The 25,885-nt window shown below is 33.9% G+C and overlaps 1 protein-coding gene across 4 annotated transcripts in view; it reads right to left on the bottom strand.

Moving 5' to 3' along the window:
- Positions 1-293: 293 nt before the first annotated feature.
- The window catches only part of CNOT2 (CCR4-NOT transcription complex subunit 2), a 133,692-nt gene continuing 108,100 nt past the window's right edge, over positions 294-25,885 (bottom strand). For 3 of the 4 annotated variants that reach the window (XM_047864853.1, XM_047864854.1, XM_047864856.1), the window contains 12 exons: positions 24,586-24,733; positions 23,670-23,852; positions 21,280-21,359; positions 18,312-18,437; positions 16,371-16,495; positions 15,302-15,422; positions 15,054-15,210; positions 12,450-12,511; positions 12,311-12,360; positions 10,310-10,410; positions 8,314-8,458; positions 294-1,438 (listed from right to left, as the gene is read on the bottom strand). In XM_047864853.1, coding sequence (XP_047720809.1) covers positions 1,352-1,438; positions 8,314-8,458; positions 10,310-10,410; positions 12,311-12,360; positions 12,450-12,511; positions 15,054-15,210; positions 15,302-15,422; positions 16,371-16,495; positions 18,312-18,437; positions 21,280-21,359; positions 23,670-23,852; positions 24,586-24,733 — 1,385 coding nt within the window. In that variant the 3' untranslated portion in view covers positions 294-1,351. The remainder of the gene's footprint in view (positions 1,439-8,313; positions 8,459-10,309; positions 10,411-12,310; positions 12,361-12,449; positions 12,512-15,053; positions 15,211-15,301; positions 15,423-16,370; positions 16,496-18,311; positions 18,438-21,279; positions 21,360-23,669; positions 23,853-24,585; positions 24,734-25,885) is intronic. The other variant, XM_047864855.1, reaches the window with a different exon arrangement.

Raw genomic sequence — 25,885 nt, 5'->3', positions numbered from 1 at the left:
AGTGTTCAGGAAACTTTATCTCTAATGCAGCCGTTAACTCTTTTAAAAAATAGTTTCTGTTTTGAACTTGGTTAATAACTACAAATACATCTGCATTTTTAAGCTACAAGTAAAATGGTATATGGTGCCATCAAATTACTTGTCAAAAGCTGAAAAAAAAGACTACATTTTAAATTGTTTAGTCACGCCATTCAGTTAGATATTTGTAAAACTTGAGGGTTTTGGGGGCAGGGGGTCTATTTTTCATGTTGAAGAAATAATTTCACAATTTCAAATCAAAGTCAACACTGCAGTGAGGAGAGCTTTTCTACTTTATTACAAAGAGAAGAAGCCTTTATGTGGTCAGAAAATACAAGATTGATCTTTTTTTCTCTTCCTATGAAACGCTGCTGTTCAAACAGCCAGAGTGAATTGTCTCAGTTCACTTCGTTAAGTCCCATCACATTCACTTGGGTATGGATGTCCTTGGCTGCTGAAAATCTGGCCCTTTAGTGCACAGGGCGACAAAGTCCCCTGACCAGCAGTTCCAGAATGTCCCATTTTCATATATTGCATCCATGCACACCTCCTAAAAATGAGGTACAGCAGGGCAAACATTTTCCAAAATAGATGTCATATATATAATATATACACATTCGTACATACATACCTTTATTCATGTGATGTCCAAAAATTTAAAAAAAATGTACACATTTATTACAAAATCGTAACAAAGACTGGACAGTGTTTTGCTCATTCTGGAAAGATGAAGCTCAGTAATAACACAACCCTGGAAACCATCCAGAGATTGTGGCAATATCTTTCTTCTAAACAGTCAGATATTCTTGCGTTAAGCTTGGCGAAACTGCCTTTCAAAAACAGAAGGGGAAGTAAAATGAAGGAAGCAGACCTTGCTCATCTTTCCAAATGAAATACGAGAAGGATCTTCACATAAAAATGCACAAACATTTGTTATTTTATTACCAATAGTGCTACAATGAACAATGCAAATTTTGTGGTCTAATTTTGTGGAGTCTTTTGTGGGTTTTTTTTTTTTACATTTTAGAAACTAAATGGTAAACTTCTGTCAGTGTACTTGCTTGTCTTTACAGACCCAAGTCTGTCTGCTGGCAAAAAAGAAAATAAATGAAAAAAATCAGACCCTGCTCGAACTAGAGAAAAACAAAGTATAAATTTAGTTGTTGGGCAGCACATAATTAGTAAGGCAGGACCTCAAATGGTGACCCTTTGCATAAGCCAATTGCCAGATCCTCAAGGAATTAAAACCAGGGTGCCTGAGCCACATCAGTTCTGCAGTTATGTCGAGTATTGTGCTGAGACAGCCATACCCCAAGAAAAGGGAAGTCTTTGTTTAGAAGGCTTGCTGAGCAGGGTTGTAGTTGAAGGTGGATGGCAGGTGAGGCCGCTCTTCTAATTTGTCGTATTCCAGATGAAACTCCTATAAAACCAAATTCAAGAATTTAGATGATTTCCTCTCCCTCTGATCTCAGATTTTTGTCAAAATATATTTTACTAGATAAAATACCTACATGTATGAGAATGAACACAGACACAGATGTGCCAACTCTTTTTTCCTACTGAGTAAAATAGAGCTTGAAGAAAAAGTAATGTGCTGTAGCTTCTATCTGATAAGTACAAAAATACAGCCTTTCTGTGTGAAAGGCTACTCATGAACATCTATTTTATAACCACTGAAACTCCAAGCATTTTTTTGTTGAAAAATAAAAGCTTGAGCAGCAATTACTGTGTGGCCAATAAAAAGCACTGAAAATTACTGGATATTTAAAATAAAGTCAACCTTCAATGAAGTATAAAACTGAAAAATTTGTTTTTCCTTGAGAAAAGAAATGATTTTCCAATTTGTAATTATTATACTTTAGGAAAAAAAAAACAAACATAAAGTTATTCTAACCTCATTAAAATCTGGGGAAAACAATGAACTTGTAACTTGCACATCTCCAGACTTCCCATTTCAAACCCAAAGCACTGATAAGATGTAGGTGCCATTGAAAACTATACCACGATTTTGATGTAGGCACATCTCAAGACAAACTATATAGCTCATTTTAATTAAACTTTCAAAATACATTAACTTCATGAATTTTAAAATTTAAGAATGATGAAGTAATTCCATGACACTTCCTAAGATTAAGAGAGATGCAGAAAATAATTGTGTATATTAAAAAAAACAAAACATACCTTTGCAAATCCAAAAAGCAAGAGGTTCTAAAAGTACTAATTCTATAATTTGAGTTCAATTATAGCACAAACTAAATCAATCCCATTTTAAAAATTATGAACCTTAATATATCTTATGTATTAAAGAAAGCCAGCGAGTAAAGTTAGCACTATGGGTTAACATATTTTACCATACCTATCTTGTTTCAAATGGATTCTAAAATGGATGTTTCCATTATTAAATTAAAATGAAAACCTAGACCATAATGATTAAACTCTAAGATACCAAACCATGTATTTACAATTTAAGAATATTAAATTAACAATTGAAAGCTTAGTATGTGCCCAAACCAGAGACACAGCTAAGTTTACTGTAATCTTTCTGATAACTCTATAAATATCATTATCTTCACTTTGCACCCTGAAGAAATGAGGCTCACAAGCAACCTGACCAAATCACATAGGAAGTGGCAGATCTAGGATTCTAATCCAGACCATGACTTTCTGGTGTCAACACATTATTTTTAATAGTTTTAGCCCAAGATCCAAATAGATTTACTTCATTACACCCCCCGTGCAGAAATGTTGAAAACATTCAGCCTACTGACAGAAGTTTATAAAGAAGGGACCCTGCAATGACTTTAAACTAAAATGGTTCACCTATAAATAATAGGTGACCTGTAATAAATACGTAGGTTTATGGTAAACCTATAAATAGGGACTGACAGAGTAACTAAGACACACAGGCTGCCTGCTTATCATTAAAACTAGCAAACTTCAGAGCCACCATTGCAATCACCACAGCCCCCTGATGTGTAAGCACCTCTCCCTCCCTCCCCCTCTCTCTCCCTCTCCGGATGTTTTAAAAACAAATTTACTGCCTGGCTTAAGAAGAATACCAAATTAGTGAAGAAAATGTCTTCTTGTATCATTCTTTAGAAATTAAAATCGGCAATTTAGTTCCAAAATACACGTAGTTGCAGGGTAAAAAGTCTATTTGTAACTGTAACAAATCATAAAGTTACAGAAGTTAAACCTCGTTCAGTCGTCCTGTCCTTGTCATTGTACACTGGTGAACTACAAAGTATTATTAGAATTTAAGCTGTAACTTCCACCAATGCACCTATTTTCCACCCTATGTATTAAAAGGTCAGTTTAAACTCAGGGAGCACAAACACTTTAATGGAATTTAAAAACTCATATAGCAGAGATTCAGAAATTAAACAGGTCAAATTTTGCCTTTTTTTTTTTTTAATCTTTGTTTTGGTCTTCTATGTATTTTTATTCTTCCAAAAATACAAGTCTTACAATATATACTGGTGTCTCTTTGTTCCCCAACTTTAATTGTTGGTAACATCTCTTTCATACTGTTGCTCCATGTACACACACAACACATACCCACGTGGGTGTCTAACCAGCAGGGACAGGGCTGTTGTGCACACCACCACCTACCGCCTAGGATGCCCCTGGCAGGTGTGTAATGAATGGCTGATATGAAAACACAAGTTTTTTTTCATTTGTTTTAGGAATAAAACACAATTTTTGACATATTCAAAGATTATGTATTATTAGAACTATGTATTTGCCTTAAACGAAAAGAAGGTGTTTAAATTAGTTTAATGATTTAAAAAGCTACACAGACTTATCTAGATACTTTAAAACAACTTAGTTAAATCTGAGTTTTTCTATTAATAAAATCAGGCTACATATTCTCAAAAGGTTATTGTAAAGTAGAATGGAAATATATGCACTGGATTCAGACCATCAAATGAAATTATTACAAACGCATTAATGTCATCACTGATCGAATTACATAGAGAAACATACACTGCAGGAATGTTTTCTCAAATTCTCAAAAATGTCAGCTTGTCTTAACGAAGATAAATCCTCTACTTAAATTTAGGAAGTTGCCAACTATCTTAAGTACACATATTAGAAATAATCTTTACTACTTTGAAGGAAAAGTATGTATTTCCGATTAAAATATAAAGATGATATACTAATACTAATGTGTACCAGTGAAGTTAATGAAAAAAAAAATCACATGTTATATCAGGCTATGGTATGATAACTTCTAAGCATTAGAATCCTATTCAGTGTTGGACCCACAAGGTGAAGTCAGGCTGAAAGAATCCTTCAATTAAAAAAAAATTTTTTTAGGGGCGCCTGGGTGGCGCAGTCAGTTAAGCATCCGACTTCAGCCAGGTCACGATCTCACGGTCCGGGAGTTCGAGCCCCGCGTCAGGCTCTGGGCTGATGGCTCAGAGCCTGGAGCCTGTTTCCGATTCTGTGTCTCCCTCTCTCTCTGCCCCTCCCCCGTTCATGCTCTGTCTCTCTCTGTCCCAAAAATAAATAAAAATGTTAAAAAAAAAATTTTTTTTAATGTTTATTCATTTTTGAGAGAGACAGAGCACAAGTGGGTGAGGGGCAGAGAGAGGGAGACACAGAATCTGAGGCAGGCTCCAGGCTCTGAGCTGTCAGCACAGAGCCCAATGTGGGGCTCGAACTCACGAAACAAGAGATCATGACCTGAGCCAAAGTTGGATGCCCAACCGACTGAGCCACCGAGGCACCCCTTCAATTTTTAAATCTTTAGTTTGAGAAAGGTGTTAATAATGGAGCAGCCTCTATCACCTAAAGATTCAGTGGATGAAATTATTTAAAAAATTCTACTCATTTAGATTATATATACTATCTGAATGACCACTATTTTTAAATTAGTGAGATACTAAATAATTCTAGTTAAATTACATAGGACAGACCACAAAGCCTGCTGTCAAGATTACTTAAAAGGGGAGAATATACACAGTATCAAAAATTTGTATGTAACATTATTGACATACAACAAATACTTTAAATAAATAATGGGTTGGATCCTAGAACTCAGAGTCACAGAATTTTTAGGGGTAAGAAATACTTCTGATTTAAATCATCAATTCTTTCAATTCTTACAATTCTTCAATTCCCTGGAAATATGATTTGCAAAAAGAGAAAGAACTGCATACAAGACCTATCAATACTTTTCAAAATATGGTAACATCAAGCTATCACTTATAATACTAATTCATACTGCAGGTTTCTTAACAATGAGTTGAAGTTGTTTAATAATGCATGTTCTTTACCTGTTAGTAGTAAACCATACCCACGTTTATAGGTGGTGACTTTGAGGTTAACTTGGGATATGGCATTTTAAGAGATTTTCTATGGTTGATAAACTCTCATAAATGGAACTAAATGTCTTAATTCCTAAACATTTTCTGAGAAAACATTGAAAGCTTCTTTAAAACAAAAAACCAAAAGCCATTGTGAAAAGTTTATTCTGTGAATACAACTTAAAACTGTTTTAAGTTCATGATTCTGTATTTTATTTTTTATTTAAATTTTTTTTTTCAACGTTTATTTTTATTTTTGGGACAGAGAGAGACAGAGCATGAACGGGGGAGGGGCAGAGAGAGAGGGAGACACAGAATCGGAAACAGGCTCCAGGCTCTGAGCCATCAGCCCAGAGCCCGACGCGGGGCTCGAACTCACGGACCGCGAGATCGTGACCTGGCTGAAGTCGGACGCTTAACCGACTGCACCACCCAGGCGCCCCCATGATTCTGTATTTTAATATGACAGAAGAAGTGAGCTATGTATTAATACTTAGTAGAAACCAGTATTTCTGCTTGCTTTCATCACTATGGAAATAGTTTTGTTGAAAAGTGTCCATGCCAGTGGCCAGCAATCACCTCAAGAGAGATTTTTTAAAGGAAGTTTAATGATACTTCTCAAATTTTATTTTCCAACTTCAGAGCTAAAATTTTTAAAGGTAAAGGTTAAGACTAAAGCTCAACTGTAGAAGTCAGATAAAGCTGGGTAAAATTGTTATTTTATATAGGCACACTACACACGTCTCTCTCTCTCTCTCTCTCTCTCTCTCTCTCTCTCTCTCACACACACACACACACACACACACACACACACACACACACACACACACACTTTCTTTAAAATGGCATTTACCTGACTGGGGAATTAATTGTTTTATGGGAAAATAAAAGGGGCCTGTTAATGTTTAAGTTGCTTCTGACTAATTTTGTGGAAAGTGCTTAGTTCTGCAAGCTGAACTTTTACACATAAGTTGATCTGTCATATATACTGAACTAAAATTTAAGTAAAATGACATATCCATCTACTGCAAACATCCATTCCTTTTTGTATATTTGTCTGGAATAACTTACAATGGTACTGAACAAAAAGCTTCAAATGGAATAGAGAAAACTTCAGGTATTTACTAATGGAATCTTTCCCCCTTCTAAAGATACATTTCTCTCTTCTGTAGAATCAACTGACAGAGAAGTTCTCAAAGTACAGCTTCAGACAAAGACCAGCAAAATCATGGGCATCACCTGGGAACTTGTTAGAAATGCAAATCCTCAGGTCCCATCTACAGACTTACCAAATCGGAAACAATGGAGGTATTGGCTCAGTAACTTGTGAATAAGGCTGCCAAGTAATTGTGATGCAAGCTAAAGTTTGAGAATCACTTACCTGACCTAACAACAGTTACTATTTTTCCATCTTTGGAAGAATAGTAATAAGCTGTAAGAACAATGATGATAAAAACTGTAACAAACTACCACAGGTAGTCCCATATATCTCATGTCCAATATACGCCAAGCATTGTCCTTAGTGTGTGTGTGTGTGTGTGTGTGTGTGTGCGCGCGTAATCTCATTTAATCTTCATGACACTCTAGAAGCAAATATGATTTCAATTTAAAAGATAAGGAATCAGGCATGGAAAAGAAACTTGTATATGGTCAAAGCATAACTAGCAGAAATAGGAGTCAAATTCAAATCTATGATACAAAGGATCTAGCTTTCTACTATACTGTACTTCTTAACAAGTAACATATACAATGTCTCTTGTATTTTGTAATGAAGGTCATTATTGCTACTTAAAAGGTTAGGTCACGGATCTTCCTTTTGAATCAAGATATGCATATCAATTAGAACTGTTAAAATAACTTGAATACAGTGTATGGTGATATATGGACTTGGTCTGAGAAGTAATAACACTCACCACTGACAAACACCCAAAATTAATAATAATAAAAAAAGATTTAACCTCTCATATGTGTGTCTTGTTTGGTGTTTTAAGTTGGGCTCATCTTGTTTCTTTTGTCAAGATTTGTATGAAATCTTGCGAAGTAAAACTCTTGTGATAAATATCTGGTAAGCATTTTACACTGTCTTCTTAAAATGTCTTACCTTCTTATCAATTTAGTGAGGCTGACTCAAAAGAAAAAAAAGCCCAAACCAACAACTAAAGAATCCTCCAATGAACTGTCAAGAAATACTTTTCTTCTGTTTAAATTTATTGAGAAAAAACAAAACTAAAGAGTTAGTTTTTAATCCTATGAATCATCAGTGGAAAAGGCATTCAAGAAATCCTGGAGTTATGAAATCAGATAATGTCAGTTATATTCTCTACTAGGTAGACTAAGTACATACATGAGACACTCCATACATGTGAAATATGCTATGACACTGATGAAAATTTTGCACATAGAACAGTCAGAAAGGTGTTTTTGTGAGGAAAAGTTGCAAACCAAAACAACCAACTTTTTCCACAGCCCTCTTCCCTCCAACACTCAGCACACTAGTCATAGGAACAATCTGGTTAATGCTTACAATTTTCTTTCTTTATATCATTTGTAAATAAAAACTCAAGCATCTTTCCTGCAATGAGTGTAAGTGTTTTAAAAAGCCTATTATCTGTTTATAGACCAGTTTTAGGAAAATCTCCTACCTGCTCAAAGTAATAATAATATAAGAATACATGACTGGGACTGCAAGAGGGTTATCTTTATTTTACAACTGAGTAGACACAAAAATATTTCAAATGTTATCACGGCTTGTGAAAAATTACAAAATTGTAAAGCAATCCTTTTCCTAACTATGGGTGAAAGGAGTTGTTTCCAGACACTTGCCTAGTTTAAATCAAGCCAAGAAGGTGAAGATGACAAAGACTTATTTAGCAAGCATGTGGCACATTATTGGAATGGATGTCTTGGTACATATAAACAGATAAAAGAGGATACTTCTTTTTAAAATCTAGATTTATACATTTACACATGGAAAAAAATATACCTTAGCTACTTTCCTCCAGTTAAGACAGTCAAAGAAGTAATATGTTCCCCTCTCATATGTATTGGTTTTCATTGTTGGCTCCATGCCTGGTGCCCTGGTAATCCATACTCGTTCTTCTTTGTGGTATCTCCAATCACGGTTAAAACTTCAATTTTTAAGAGAAAAAGACAATTAATTCTTTCCTGTGGCTCACATCAAACATTTTCTACATTTTGTAAAATTTTGCTCAGAAAATAGTTTCACCTAAAATACATAAATATAGATGCTTCTTTATCCTGACTTTGTTATTAAATACAACCCTAGTGAAATATAGGAAAATAATTTTAATTTGTCCAGAAAACACACTCTTTAATTAACATACACATCTTTATTTAACTAAAGAAATTTTTTCATGCAAACAAAATGAGATCTTAAAAGCTCTATGAGCAATGTGATAAAAACTTAGACCAAATAAAGATACATTGTGTTCCAGGAACTTCACTCCTTTCTTGTTCTTCTTAACATTCAACAGAACTTAAGACATCCATTAAAACAAACAAAAATCCCAACTACTGTATTATTTTGTAAGGAACTAAATACAGTCTATTTAACTATCCAAATTCACATAATTTTGTAACTATGTTGGAAACAGAATATCCATTCAAAAAACTCTTCATGAATGTATTACTTTTATTTTTTATTTAAATTTCATTGATCCTAAATTCTCAAAAGCCAAAAGGATATCCACTAGAATTCATGCAAGAATCAATGAGGATTTATAGCACTTGTAAACTGGGGAAGTAACATCCAAAGGAGGTAAATGAGCCACAAAAAACATCTCTGGTAGAACAAACCTCCATATAAACAAATACCTTCCTACTAATACAGTGAGGTAATTTTTCAACATAAAAGAGGTATGAGACAGAACTGCCAGTAATGGATATATGAATGACTAAATGAATTTATTTACTTATGAATAAATTAAAAGGTAACAGGTAACAATTTCTATGTTACAAAAAATGAGGGGAAAACATGGGAGAAAACAAATTCTCAATAGAAAAATAAAAAAACAATTTATTATCAACACAGTGAATTTTACATTTTAAGTATCTGATCCAAGGTCATTTATAGAAATGTTATTAGGAATATTATAAAATATTTAAATCTGTAAAAAATTAGGTCTCTCAATCACAACATCCTGATTTTCTTTTTGTAATCTCTATCCCCAACGTGGGGCTTGAACTCAGGACCCTGAGATCAAGAGTCACTTGCTCCATCGACTGAGCCAGCCAGGTGCCCCATAACATCATGAATTTTAACTAACAATTCACTCAAGTAAACATGATTATTATAATAGTCCATTGGTAACAAAATGTTACCAATTGGACATATGAGAAATGACACAAAATTTTTATTCTTAGAGCATCGGGCAAAAACAGAAATGCTCAGGAAAAAAGATGTATCCAATGGGCCAACTACTTAACATTAATTTATTTAAGTTGGCCAACAAGCTTCTGATAATGAATGTGGACTTTATCAATACTTCAGAACACACAAGAAATATGCACAGTGCCTTGCCCATATTATACTCAACAGATAAATGATGAAATTCATTGTCAAATGAAATTCCATTGTCATTCAATTCATTGTCTTATGTGGTTCCATAAGAAGATGAGCCACAGTTAGGAAGCGACCAGATCTTATACTTCACATATTTATAAAAATCAGATTCACCAAATTCATGAATGAAGTCAATCCTGTCTTCTTACAAATTTAGGATTATTTAAATCTGAAATAATTCCTTTTATGTATACAATGACTATGAAACCATAGCAATATAAACTTTCAATCTAAATTAACTTTATTTTACTAAATGTAAAAACAAATTATTTCTTGATGGAAATATTTCTGCTTTAAAAACAAAAGACAGACTATAGCCATCATTAAAAAAAAAAAGTTTTCAGAATAAACAAGATCCACTATAATACAAAAGTGTTTGAAAATACTTTGAACATACAGCTCTACTGCAGCTAAAAGTTGTAATACGTCTCCTCCATTCATGTAATAGAGATAGAAGAGAAGGTCTTCTCCGTATCGGCCAAGTTTTATTGCAGCCAGCTGGAAAAGAGAAATCAATTATTCTGAAGTGTAAAATAAGTTTGAAAACCCTAACATTGCTATCACGATAGTAAAAATAACAAGATAAACAAACCCTCTTCTCTGTAGTAGATAACTGTTATTACGTGATTTCATAGGTAGTTATAACCCTAAGGGGGAGTTTTATCATTTAAATAACTAGAGTCATTTAACAACTATTTCTGGTACATCTGTTTATATAATAATAAAATAAAAACCTATATAAAAACTTCTCAGCAAGACCAAATGCTGTTTTACACGAGGGTTTATTAATACCCAACACAGTAACAATAGTGGAACATGATGCTCAGAGATGCAGGAGTTATATTCAAGTCCTGGTTCCACTATTTACTAATATGACCCATGTCCAAGTTATTTAAGGTCTCTGAACTTCCACATAAAATGGAGAAATGAGACCTACAAGGTTACTAAGAATGTAAGTAAAAATTGATAAAGTGCCTGTATACGAATGCACCTTAAAGAGGACCTGATACATAGGAAACCTGTAAGAAATGTTAGCTCAGTCTGTATCTGACAGTGATTCACAAATTGGTTATGTATTTTTACCAAATCACATATGGTAAATACAAAAATCATAAAGTGATAGCTCTTTATTTTGTTTAAATGGATGACTAAAAGATGACTGCTTCACATGTCCCTCCATAAAGCAGAAACATTAACCACCAACCAAACTCTAATAAAACACTGAGTTTAATAGACTCCAACTCTTGTGTTAGGAAAAGCCTTTATTCTCACCAAAATGAAAAAACTTTCCTCTCTTCACCTAATCCTGCATCTAAATGTTTATTTAACTGTTATACATTCTTAGAATATAATTTTTCTCTCCATATTATCCCTATTCAAGCAGCAGTTTTTAATGTGACAAATTCTCTCAAATCAGTATTTCTTAAATTGCCGTAAGAAAAGGCTTTGGAACCCTTAGGTAATTGGAGCAAAAAAGCCCTATGATAGATGTAGCAGAAAAATCACACGATCCACAAACAGAAAAAATAAGCTCTATCCCATACTTCTTGTCTTCCATCTATTCAAGTATTGAGACATATTGAGAAATATCTCTTTACTTGCCTGTCCACAAAATCAACATCCATTTGACCATGCAATTGCATGGTACAGACACAGAACACCTGTGTGTGTGTGTGTGTGTGTGTGTGTGTGTGTGTGTACACACACACATATATAATATTTTATATTTATGTATAAATATGCAATACATATTTATATACATATGTGTAACACGTAAGTTTTAATAAATCGTATCTTTCCTCAACGCCAAAATCTAGGGATACAATTTCTAACAGAAACGAACATTTTAGTTCTTTCCCCTCAACAAGAGTATCTACCATTTTCTTTTTTTGATTAAAAAAAAAAGTTAAAACTTCAATCTGTTAATAGTTATTTTATAGCTAGAATTTTAGGTAATTAAAAAAAATTTTAAAGCCAATGCCATAGCTTTTAAATGTACACACTGTTCCACTGAAAACACTGTAATATTTGTAAAAATATATTTCTTATTGATACAAGGGCATAAAATGAGAATATCAGAAAGAAATTCATCAAATTTTCCAAAATAGTTGATTCTCATCAACCATGGTTATAACCTGTTATTAAGAACTCTGAGCAATATTTGACCAGACCTACCACTGTTTTGTTTTTAAAACATATTCTTTAAATATAACCCAGGATTCTCATCAAAACATTAAAATAGAAATAAAACTGTTATAATTGAATTGGCAACATGAAAGCATACCCCTGAGACCACTGCTAATTATTTCAAAAGACTTTATGCTGTCTAAACTGAAAAACAGTGCCTGGAAAATAGATACATTCATGCTGACTGAGGAGAATAATAAACTACACTCACCTTATCCCTAATGTGAATGTTCGTTAAGTACTCAGATGGAACATGGAAGTCTGGATAATAAAATGAAAAAAGCCTTATTAACTGATTCTCAGTTTAAAAAATATTTTTAAAAGGTCTGAACACAAATAGATTCTCCTACCTATGTCTTGAGGTCGACAAGGTGAAGATGCCCAGGGTGATGCAAATTTGGGGTAAAGATTTCTGAATAAGAGGGAAAAAAAAAACCACTCTGAAATCCAAAGTAGAATCAAAGATTTCTAATTTTATTCAGGAAATCAAGAAAAATGACTTCAAAAGTAAAATGAGTATCTTTACTTCTAATTTCGTTTCATGTGTTTACTACAACTTACACAGCAGAAAAATGAAACACGGTTAAATAGCTGTATATATACTCAGTGTCTATATTAAGTTACAAGTTATATATTCACATATATACGTAACTTCAACTCAGAATGCTTTAAATTCATTAATACCATGCCCCCAGTAAAATTACTTTCCCATTTACATGGCCAGAAAAAATCAGTAATTATTAAAAGCAAAAGTTCAAATTCACCAAATATTTACTAAGTGCCTATTACATGCCTGACACTGTTGCAGGTGCTTGAGATACATCAGCAAACAAAACAAAGATAACTGACAACATAAAATTTACTTTCTGGTTAGGATGGTGGATTAGGAGGAGGCGCATAATAAATAATATTCCGTGTTGGTGGAGGGGTAAGGAGGGGTATCAGTTGCATTAAATTAGGTAGCCAGCTTAGGTTCCATTTGGAAGACAGGATAGGATTTGAACAAAAATTCGAAAGATGTGAGGGGGGTCAGCCATATTCATGACCTGGCAGAAGACTATTCTAGTCTGAGGGAACTGCTAGAGCAAATTAAGCAACTTAGCAAAACTAAGGTGGGCATATGACTGACATGTCTGAGGTACAGCCAAGCCAGTGAAGGCCAATGAAACTGGAACAGAGTGAACAAAGGGAGAAGCTGTTGAGGTGGTGGCAGGAGAGAGACAGATCATGCCTGTGGAGATGAGTAGGCCTGTAAAGATTTTAGGTTTTTAATCATAAGGAAACCACAGACCTTTACCGGGCACTGAGCAAAGGATTAACTTATTCAGAAAGGATTGTCCTGGCTGCTACATAAAGAAGAGATTGTGAGGGGCACAACAGAGCATCAGGGACACCTGGGGACTGTCTGATGGTATAATCTAGGAAAGAAAGGATGGTGATTCAAACCAGGGTGCTGGCAGTTAAAAGCAATGAGAAGCATGAAGCAATGAATCCATTATGTCAAACGTTGCTGACAGGTCAAGTTTCTACAAGAGACCACTGAATTTGATGACCTCAATGAGAGCAGGTTTAGTGAAGGGGTGAGGGAGCAAAATCCTAAGTGAAATGGGTTTAACAGAGAATGGGAGAAGACAAATGGAAGATAAAAAATGGCTTTTTAAAAGAGTTTTGCTCTTCAAAAAGTAAGAATAAAGAAATAAAGGCAGTAATTCATGGAAGAGATTAGACAAAAAGAATGTACTTTATTAACATAGAGGAAGTAATAGCATTACTTGTACGCTGACGGAAATGATCCAACAATGTGCAAAAATTGTTAGAGCTATGTCCTTGAGTTTTCAAGAGAGACTTTAAGTAGAAAGCATGGATCAGCAGGGTGAAAGACAAGAATAAGGTGGGTGCAGATAGTAGCAGATAGTTAGATCTGGTGGTAGGACTATGCTGACATTCTCTTCTGATTACTTCCAGCTTTCTTAGGAAAGTAGAAATTAAAAAAGCAAGGTCTTACTATTACACCTGAAACTAGTATTACACTGTAAGTTAACTAACTGGAATTTAAATAAAAACTCAGGAAAGAAAAAAAAAAAGCAAGGTCTCCATCTGAGAGTAAGGACTGGGAAAAAGGTAATTAGATGTTAGGAGAAACGAGTGTGGAATAGTTGCATAGGAGAGCAAAAGAATGAAGGGACCAGGCATGCCACTTACAATTATGGGTGGCAGAATTATGAGCCCGCTTTTGAGGTTCCTAGAAGTGAGGACTAGGCAGTGAAGTTGTGTGCTTTTCTTTAACCAGTTCAATAGCACAGATCAAGAATGGAATAACTGAAGTATAACCAGGGTTGTAGTTTTTGCCATGAAATCATGACAAAGTAAGAGAGGGGCAAAGTAGTCAAGCGTGTATGTAAAAAGCCATTACAAAAGACTAAAGAATTTAACTGGGTAAGAAGAAAGTGAAATCTTCTCAGGCGAAGAGAAGGATGTTGAAGAACAGTAAAAGGTAGAAGAATCAGTAGACTGAAGATCCCAAGGAGTCAAATGATTATTGGAGTCAGTGCTAGAGGGAGAAAGATGGAAAACCAGAAGTGGCATGGGAGCAGAGACTTAAAATTACAGGGAAACTGAAGTTACTGATAATGCCAAGGTCAAAGGGATAACTTTGTAAGTAGCTGAGATATGGTGGAGGGTTAAGACTTTTGGAGGTGAGAAACTCAAGGAGCCAAGATCTCAGGATTCTGGAAGGATCAAATATGTGTATTTTGAAACTGCCAAATTATAAGGGAATGATACTGTCAAATGACAGTGATCCAGGAGCTAACATGAGAGGGAATGACCCAAACAGTCAAGAGAGAACAGCAACGAGTGGCTGCAGGTAATACACTGTGATCACATGAAATTAAAAACTGGAAATCCACAAGGAAGTATTATGCACAAATGTGGAAGAAAAGAAAAAAACTTACTCAGGAGAGTTCAGATTGAGGCCTAATGTTGTTAAGTCACTTCCTAATGCAAGATGTACCATTCCTGGGTCTGTCTCTGCTGCCCTGATAAATGTTAACAGGCCAATCATTCCAAATTGGTCCGTCACCATCCCTTGAGGAATGTTAGTAACCCGACCTGGATAAGAAGAACATAGTAATTTTATCTTTAAGGAAAAAGTAAAGAAATGAATTCTGTAATATCTTTGACATATTTTATAGAGTCCCACCATCAGGTAACACCTGGATCCCTTTTTTCTGCTGGTTATTATTTTGCGTTGTTGAACTTTTATCTCCAGGGAATTTGGGTCCATCTGTACTTGAAGTTGTCTTGCCAGATGTATTCAAATTCTAACATGGAAAAAATTAAATGTGACATTAAAATTTGTTAAGTGCAAAAATTGAGTACACGTATTAGTTACCTTTCTATTCATTCTTTATTATATTTAAATTGGTAGTATATTATTACCTGTTTTTCAAGTTCTACATGAAACTTTTTGTTTCCACAACTGTCCCATGGTTTACAAATAAATCCTGTATTTTACACATTTGGGTATTTAAAGGACAAAAATATATGAAAGATATTCTTATTATATCTCAGATCTTCAGTCACAGAAAAATCATCTTTATCTCAGAACTATATGCTTTGGGATATACTTCAAGTTTCACTCTTCAACATTTTAATTTAGAAGAGAAATATTACAGTACATTGCCTATGATATCACCATAAAAACCTCCAGGATAAGTTAGAATATATAAACTTTTAAAATTCATATTTAATTCTTACCCAGTAATCTTCTTTATCAACTATTTTAACAATACATACAAACTCCCATCACAAAAAAAAAAGCTATTTTCAGTGAAATGTGGAAGAAATAAAACACATTCGTTAAGTCAGAAAGAGGAAGCTGAGTTGGCTGAATCAACACAGGAATAAAAATGTGTATAAAGATTCTTCAAGGAGAAAACTTACTCAAGAAAAACACAGCTCCTTAGAAGGCTATAATATCAAACTTCATGGGATCCAGCTGACAGGGACTACAATAAAAGTCTAAATTAACTCTGAGAAGTTCAACAGAAATTTGCAAACCTATACGAAATAGGAAAAAAATAGGCTATCTTCTAAGTTATAAAGGTTTTCCACATTCTTCAGAAGTTAGATTATTACAGATATTCAAGATAAACAACTTTGTAACAGTACTTAGTAAGTCCTTAATATAGTCTATAAAACTGTTAATACAAGAGAAGTCTGAAGGGAAAAAACTACATTACTCACACACATAATTCTCAGTTACTTACAGATTTACTGTCATCATTACTTGACGTTGGATCTTTATAGCTGGAACCAGGTAATGCTGGAAAATCTTCATTGTGTATTGAGAAGTCCTGGGATTGCTCATTTGCTGGTTTTGTTACCATTCCCACTATGTAATGAAAATAATCCAGAAAATTCTAATTCATATTTATGCTATTTTACTACAAATTATAAAAAAACTAAAGTTTCCTCATACTAACATACCAAAAGGATTTTTTATTACACTATGAAAGCACACTTCAAAAAATTAGTATTCAGGATAATAATGAAGAACTATATTTTTATATACTTGATTAATAACTCAATATACAAAATAATACAAGGGAAGTAAGTGGTAATCCTATAATTCTAAATCTAATGTCATATATAGATGCTTAAAAACAATTTGATATTGGTAATAGTTATTAAAATTTTTGGTTTAAAGCTTGACTTAAATATTTGACTAGCTATTATAAACACCAGTTAATTGTCAAATACAAATGAACAAAATAAATTTTAAAAGAACATGTCAGTATTCTACTTGAAAGTGACTTACAGAGTGAGCAAATTGCAATCAATTATAAAACAACTCCATATTATTTCAGATTTTCTTGGACTCCATGTAATAGATGTAAAACATGCAAGAACTGGGAAGTAATCCTCCCACTATACTTGGCATTAGTCAGGCCCTTATTGGAGAACAATATCCAGTTTGGGGCTCCACAATTCAAGAACGATATGGAGAAACTAGAGTTGGTCCAAGGAGAGCAACGGGAATGATTAAAGGGATGAAAAAATGGACCTATGAGGAAAGGTTAAAAACATTAGAGTCTGAACTGAGAATCAAGTAGCTAGGTACTCAACTTCCAGGGCAGATCATTTTTTTTGTTATTTTTGGAAGACTAATTTGGAAACTTTAGAATACTAACAATATATACTCTCCCTTCTCCACACACTGTTATTTATATTCATATTCTGAAAGGTACAGAAATCCTTCTTGGATGAAAATGGGAGAAACCATTATCTTAAAAAAGTTATGAACTGATGCTTCTAAGTTCATTGTTTCTGCTACTGATCTCTATCAGATTCTCCCAAAAGGAAACAACTATGTGCAATGGGTAAAGAGAATATGGCTACATTGTTGTTACATAATTTTCACGTCTAAGTTGTTATTGCACACATTTCATGCCCTTCCTTTTCATTTAGCCAAATCTCTTAATTATTAGAGACAGTGAGAAAGGACTTTAATTGTGACCAAGAGTCTACATGAACTATCCATGACCCTATGAGCAGTTTTCAACAGAAGGCAATTGTTTCTCCCATGGGACATGTGTCAATGTCTAGAGACACCTATGGTTGTCAAAACGATGGTGGGGAGAGGTACTATTGGCATCAAGTTGGCAGAGGCCAGGGATGTTGCTATAACATTCTCTAATGCACAGAACAGCCCTCCACCACCCCCCATTTACAAAGAATTATCTGACCCAAATGTCAGTAGTGTGGAGGTTGAGAAACTGGCTTAGGAAAAATATTCCATGTAAGGTCAGTCATTACTAATCACCAGGAATGTAGGAATGTATTCTTCAAAAATGTGTGATGAATTAAGAAGAGAAAAGGCACCTTAATCATTATGGTACACTTAAGGCAGAAATGCCAGAAGAAAACCTCTGAATACCAATGAACATTTCCTTTTGGGTTTCTGTACAAACTGTTTCCCATCTAACTTTGCTATCATGGTATTCTGGAAGGAAAATGCACTTTGCATATATCAGCTTTGACGAAATTATGCTACTCTGATTAGAAAACATATTGTGTGTGTGTGTGTGTGTGTGTGTGTGTGTGTGTGTGTACAGACATGAACATGCATATGTACACAAATGTGTATGTCTGTGTGTGTGTGCACAATGGAAAAGTTTCCATTAGCCATTATTAGAAAGCTTAATTACCATAAGGAGCTCTTCCAGCCAAGGGGTTTATTAATGGAGTTGGGTTACCACTTCCTTCTCTTCTGTTTCGGTCTGCTAACGCTGGAAAATCTGAAAGGTCCAATCCTGTCACATTTTCGCTTCCATCTAAATAATGAGAAAGAACATTATTGGTTCTACAAACATTTTATTTTATTTTAAATAAGCTCTCGGCCCAATATGGGGCTTGCACTCACAACCCAGAGATCAAGAGCCACATACTCTGACTGAGCCAGCCAGGCATTCTGTACAAACATTTTAAAGGGATTATTAAACACCAACCATCGTATAATTTGAAATGACAGTACCTTCTTCCTAAAGACACAGCACTGTACTAAGTATGTATAAATGTACATTAAACACTTGTGGACTTATTTCATGCAAAAGAATTTCATGAATAATTCAGCAAACAATATGTAGCTAGCATAATAAAAACCCCAAATCCTAGAGACTTAAGATAGACAATAAGGAGTTAATGTGGTACATTATTTCCCCTGTGAAGGAGGGTACTCTAAAGTTATAGCTCTCTTGTTAGCTAACAAGAGAGAGACCGTTGTGATGTAACTGTTCTTTTCATTATATCCAAAAGCAGAGGTAGTATCTGGATGCTTGGAGCTTTAGTTACACACAGGTGTGATAATGACAGTGCCTCTTGCAAATGACCAGAATCATATCTGAAACACAGGCAGTGGGAGCAGAAACTCTAAGGACTTCTGTCCTGTGATCTACTTGTCCCATACACACGTATGTGTGTGCAAGTGTGTGTGTGTCTGTTTCTGCAGTTGGGGTAGACACAATATAAATAGGGTTCCCATGTCTGGCAAGAGTTTGGGAAGCATGGAATATGATGCAAAGCCCAGAAGATTATATTACCTATTGCACAGTAGGCGCTCAATAAATATATTAAATGAATAAAATTAATTTTTGTTCATTTTAAATGAAAAAGATCAGCCTGAAATTTAACCTAATATTTCTACTTTGCCTATTTTTTAAAGATTTTATTTTTAAGTAATCTCTACACCCAACATGGGGCTCAAACTCATAACCCCAAGATCAAGACTTGCATGCTCTACTAACTGAGCCAGGTAGGGGCCCCTCTATGTTGCCAATTTTAATCATCCCCTTAATTTCTTCTCAACTTTTATTATTCTATTATTCTTACAATCTTATATGCTTAATTTTTGAAGAATTTAATTTTCTACCTTAGTTTTAGCCTGAACTATAGGGTTTTTTTAAAAACTTTGTTTCATCTGATGTTTTCATGTTTTATAGCATTTTTAATTTATGTGGCCTTTCAGTTAATTTTGAATTTTTCTCCAAGTTTCATAATTAGAAAAATCTCAGAAACTAATTACCTCAAGATTACTTTGTTGACAGAAAAACAACACACTCTCATAACCCACTCAGGTTATAATTTAAAATTATGAAGAGTAAATGATAAAATCATATCTACTGTTTCTAAACAAACAGCAATTTATTAATTTTTAATTTAAAAAAGATACTACTACATAAAAAGACCAACAGGACAAATTTATAGTGTTTTCAATCTACAAAAGTTATCTTTCTTGAATTATTCTATTATAGTTAGTTATATAGTTATAAATTAACCAAAAACTTTGAATATGTATTAACTTTCAATACACATCTTCAGGTCCTCTAAGATGGAATTTAAAATTGCCATGCTATCTGAGGATTTTAACCTAAAAAATACTTAATAAACCCCCAAATTTGAATTTTTAGGTAAAGACTTGGAGACAATTTTCCTAAAAATAGTTAAAGTTTAGTTAAAACGGAATTTTAAAAATAATTTTAAAATTTATGGAAGTGTGGAAAAGCGTAATTCAGAATATAAGATGGCATTGTCAGACACACTGTTACTTTATGGTCCATTTAGGAAAAAAAAATAACTTGCCAATTAAACTATGATACATAGTCTGATTTCAGAGATAATAAAATATGAAAAAATTGGAACATTTCAGAAACAGTGGGAATATGGTACTTCATATCATTTTTAACACCTTGAACATAAAACTATAAGTTTTAAATGCTACAATTTGGAATTTTAAAGTCTAATTTGATCAATCTACGCTGCTACACATATAATACCACATAAAATTAAAAGCTCATAGTCACAAATGACATTTCATTACTAAATCTTGTCTGATGCTTCCACATATGCTTCATTTCACTGATCATTCTTTCCCTTCCACTTCCTTCACATATATTTCTCTCTGAACGATCAATTCATTTTTGCTCCTATGACCGTAACAACGTCCTTTATTTCTTTTCTCTGGAAAGGGTCTGGAGGCAAGGATGGAAGAGGGTGAAATCTGAAGCAAAATAGCAATTAAGCCTCCTGTTCTCTTCTCTCTGAAGCAGTTGATAAAAGAAAGAAACCAATGGACTGCAGGAATTCAAAATCAGATTTCTCTGTAATTAAATTCTGAACTTTACATATAAAACTGGATAAAAAATCCAAGGGTTAAATGTCAAAATTAGTATTATTAAAATTATTAAGAAAAAGTTAAGTGCTCCAATAAAATTTTAAAGGTTTCTTCAATCTGGGTCCCTATAAGCAGAATGCTGTAACACTCAACCTAAATTAGACTGTAGTGACAGGACTGAGGATAGGAAACGCTCTTGAAGCAAAAAAAATTCTGAAGCATAAATACAGACTAGGGTAATGTTCAGGGGCTTTCTCTAGGTATTAAGGAAATAATTCTGAAGTTATAACACTATGCTTTTACCACATCAAGTGAAAAAATATATTTAAATATCTCTCAACTATTCACTTGAATTAAACCCTATTCCTGTCAAATTCTCACTAAATTAAATTCTACCAGTTTAACACAAAAATCTAGTAATATTTTAAGACCAGTATGTTGAATTGCTTCATATTTCAAAGATCTACCATATTTTTTATAGGGTACTACCTCCAGAATAAGCTTACCTGTTCCATTAAAAATGTTACTTGATAAGGAGTTATTCATTCCAAATGCCTGATTCCTGTTCATTCCAAATCCAGACATACTGGGTACATAGAAAATAATTTTAGATATACAGTAAGAGAACACTAACTTCCAGATGAAGAAAAACAGAAGTGTATACTTTTGACCTCCTCATATAAAACAACATGTTTAAAAACACACACTACTTTCATTTTTCTGAGTTTAACCTTTATTTGAAAATGTTCCTGAAGTCCCTCCATGAATAACTGAGAACCATAATGTCTTAAACAGATGAATTAAAAAACAAAAAGCAAAGAATGTACACATAAGTCTGGAGGAAAACAGAGATTAAGGGCACTATTTGATGTGCTTGGAGAACCAACTTACTGGATACACTGGTAGAAGTAACTGATCTCAAAAACATGTAGTTTAGTGTAAAACTATTGTTCCTGAACACTTGTTCTCCTTCCACTACTGGTAAAGTGTGCCATTACTGCTTTCCATAAAAGATCTTCTTTCATACAACACAGTCTTTCCCAACTAGAATATAAACTCCTCAGATACAGGGTCTGTGTCATAGTCATCTTTGCATCCTCTGCCTTTAGTCTTCAGGAGGATACACAACAGGCACTCAATAAAGGTTTAGTTTACCTGAATTAAGCGATGTTTTTCTTTAACTGAATTTAGTGCTCTAAAACACATCATTCTTATCTAAATATAGTTTATCTTTCAGCTACTTAAAAGAAAAACCAAATCTCTCCATAGTGCCCTCCATTCTAAAGCAGTGCACAATTGGTACGTGGTAAATAGTTACAAACGCCTCCCTTTTTTGCACAAGCCTAAACATGAGAAAACAAAAACAAGTCTGAACTTAAGGCAAGGCCAGAAGTAATTAAGAATGTCAAAAAGAGCTGTTAATGCAAATTCTACAATGAAAGTAGGCATCTTTACCATCAAATAATCTGATAAAAGAGTGTATCAGTGTTATGAGTAGGGTTAAAGTGTTTGAAGATGACAGGGTTTTTTGTTTTTGTTTTTTCACCTAAATCTGTAAAACTAACTATGGCCAGTGTTTTCACAAAATCTGGAGCTGATCAAACAATACTCTAGAGAAGAGAAGGAAAGCCATTAAAAATACTTGTTCCATAGCAAGTGAGCAATGTTGGTGACCTAAGTACCTTCACACATTGAATAAGTACTAAGGGATGAAAACATTCTGTAACAAATACAATTTACCAAAACTAGTAAGCAGGGTTTTAGAAACCCATGTTTCATTGACAATTTATAAGCAATGTATTTTTAAAAAACAATTAAAATGTGAAAAAATATGGAAAGGCAAAAATATAAACATACATTCAATGAACAATACCGTAAGAAAAGATGTGATAAACCCCAAGAAGTGTATGATTAGGAAGCTATCAAGGAGATAAGAATTTTGATAACCCTTTATGATAATAATTTTTTTAAAAAAGTAAAAGCAGTAAAATTATTAAGAGAAATACTCATAAATCTAAATAAAAGAACTGGAGTTTATGGGATGAAGATCAAACAGGAAATGTGTTAATAACCTATTTGAATCCAGATTTTACAAGTAACAGATAAAGTGAATTAAATGGGTAAGATGATAGCAAATAGGTCAAGATCCTTTTTCCTCCCACAGTTCCCCATTTTTTTAAAAAAACGGCAGACTTAAATGCTATTTTTGCAAGATACAAAGCCTTGTACTGTAGTCATCACTCTCATATAAATTATCTGAACAGCTTAAAAATCTTAACAAGATGGACAACTGGTCTTCATAATGTCATTATTATCTGCATAGTAAACATGCAAATGGACAGTACAAAAAGGTGTATAAAGCACACAGCTCATCTTGTTTTAAACCCCAGGACATGACACTATTTTCAAATATTGTAGATGTAGTCTTAAAAAGTCTCTGGTTACTAAGTCTCCAAACCACCAAACTGAGTTTTAGTTGAAAAGGTACTGAACCAAAGCATAAGTGAAGCAAGGCAGTAATAGTCAAACATATCCCTGGTACTATTCATAAGTCTGGAACTCTTACCACATTAAGTGGCCAGCCTCATTTAACAGAGGAAGGACCTATCAATAAAAATTTGCCTGGTGGCAACTTAAGAACAATTCTTTTCTAACAACAACAAAAAGCTTTAATGTGCTTTCTACAATCAAACTGATTTTCAAAAGAACATGCCTTTAGTTTGGGGAGGTTAAAGTTGTAATGTGTAACAGAAAGAGAATCTTTGGTCATAAAAATACGATGAAACATACTTATGAGACAGAAGCCAAGACTCAAGAAACAGAATGTTGAATACGAAAAGGCAAATCTGAAAACACCCAGAAAGACAATTATACACATTATCAATAAACATCTTACCTGTTCACAGTAAAAGGCTGTCGAGAAGGCTGCTGCTTTGGCATACATATTATGCTTGGCGAGCTTCTGTTGGGGCTACCTAACCCTGAACTGCTCATGCTATTTGTCCTGCTAGGAATTCCAATGCCCTGACCAACCTGGGAGTGGTTCATCATATTCCTAGGATTCATAGGCAAAATACCCCTGAAAAAGAAGTCCATTATACTAAATAAGCTCTCTACAATCACTCATTAAAATTCTCTGTAAATAATCAATCAGCCTGACCCCAGAACCTCAAATACACTTTCAAATTACACTGCTAATTTTCATTACTTATTTTGTCTGGTCATTCTAGCTCTTTGAAAAGAAAAGTAAAACCAACAAGAAATTGGGTAAATTACGGCAGAACTAATGTAAGGTGATATTTAAGAGGAGAAAATTATTGCTGTGACTATGATATAAAATAATACAAATGTATTTCACACATATATTTAAAATAAGTTCATTCGAAATGTATGCCATTCTATCTTCTTCATGCTAATATGCATCATCTATGTAATCTTGTTTTGTTTTACTCACTAGAACAATGAATGTGTGTTGAGGGAGCAATAATCAGAATTATCTGAGGAATGATTTTAAATTACACATCCTCTTTTGAGGAAGAGAGCTGGCTTCTGATAAAGGTCCCCAGGTGGTGATTAACCCTTGATACCCACCCAGCTGACAAGCAGTATGCTAGATGCAGGATAAGAACATCTTACACTATACTTATCAATTTGCAATGAAATAAAAGGAGCATAGGGTACTAACTTTCTTTTCCTCAGTGAAAGGCACTGAACCAGAAAAATCAAATAATTAGTTATCTTATTAAAAACTAGAAAGTTGCTTACTCTACAAAGATACATTTTGAGAAATATTCTGGTCCATCAATAAATACCTGCTTGGAGATGGAGGCGTGTGAAGTGACATTGTTGGTACCCCTGTTGTTGGCGTGACGTGGCTCGGTAACTGAGTGCCTTGTGATAAGCTGCGATTTAACTGAGGGGTATTGTTGCTCATCCCCCTCATTGGAAGGCCTAGTGCACCTATTAAAAAAATTCAGAAGAAGGAAATTCATTGCCATCAGGAATGAAATTGTTATCCATCTTCTGGAGTTGGCAATTTAAAACATTTTTAAATGACCTAACATGTAATATAATATGCAAGTTTTAAATGGATATATTCAATTCACTCCAAATGGAATCTGATTTTAACAAAAAGGTTCTAGTCTGAAATTTAATATTATGAATGGATATCGCCTTCATATTTGTATCTTTCATATTTCTATTTTACAATAGACTATGTCTGCCAAAGGTTTTAACAAATTAGATGACTTATGTCTCAATAAAAACATTTTGTACAAATATGGCTTTAAGAAATTTGCAGTTTTATGTTTTTATGTTTTAAATCAAAACTGAGGAACACAGACATTTAACCCCACCTTGCTGATGTAGCTTTAATTTTTATATGAGCCTTTTAAAACACATTTAAGAAATCTCTACTATTTATACATACATACTTCTCAACATTACAATTTTTACAAATCTAACATAAAATGTCAGCAACTGTTAAAAAAAAACAAAACTCAAGCTGATATAAGAGACAAGAATTTAAAACATTTAAAAGTTTCCAAAGTACAATGACCCTGTATATAATTATCTCGTACTTCTGGGGCCAGATGCAAGGATGCATGTATTCCAACAGATACATTTTACGGACTACTGAAGTTTTAGCATTCAGCTACAAAACAGAAAAAATTAACTGGGATAAACTTATTTCAGAAACGTCTGACAGGTTTCCTAACTTCTGTTAATGTGAAATATAAATTATTAATTTCTTAATGATTCAGAAGTTATCAGGGATATCTGATATTCTAGGTGTTTAGATTCTCTGCCCTTTCCCCATTCAGATTAAGGATGTCCTGCTGTCACCAGTTATCACATCTGCCTATGAATGCTTCCATCTTCCTGACCCACACTTTTTGGTGCTTTCTATTTCTAGTCAGCTGTGAAATTGCCTGTCAGTCAACTAAACTTACTCTGAACTGGAAGTTAAATAAAAGTGATAAGATGGAGAGAGCTAATGAATACACAGATTGCTTTAGTGCTAGGGATTTAAAGTGACTCTTTTCTTCCCTTTTTGGTCTAACTTCAGGAGCCAGAATTTCAAGGACCTGAATATTTTGAAACTATAACCTC

The sequence above is a fragment of the Prionailurus viverrinus genome, chromosome B4 (genome assembly GCF_022837055.1).
Source record: "Prionailurus viverrinus isolate Anna chromosome B4, UM_Priviv_1.0, whole genome shotgun sequence".
In the NCBI taxonomy this organism is placed as follows: Eukaryota; Metazoa; Chordata; class Mammalia; order Carnivora; family Felidae; genus Prionailurus; species Prionailurus viverrinus.
Note: the sequence above shows the minus strand (reverse complement) of the source record. Positions and strands in the feature narration are given on the sequence as shown.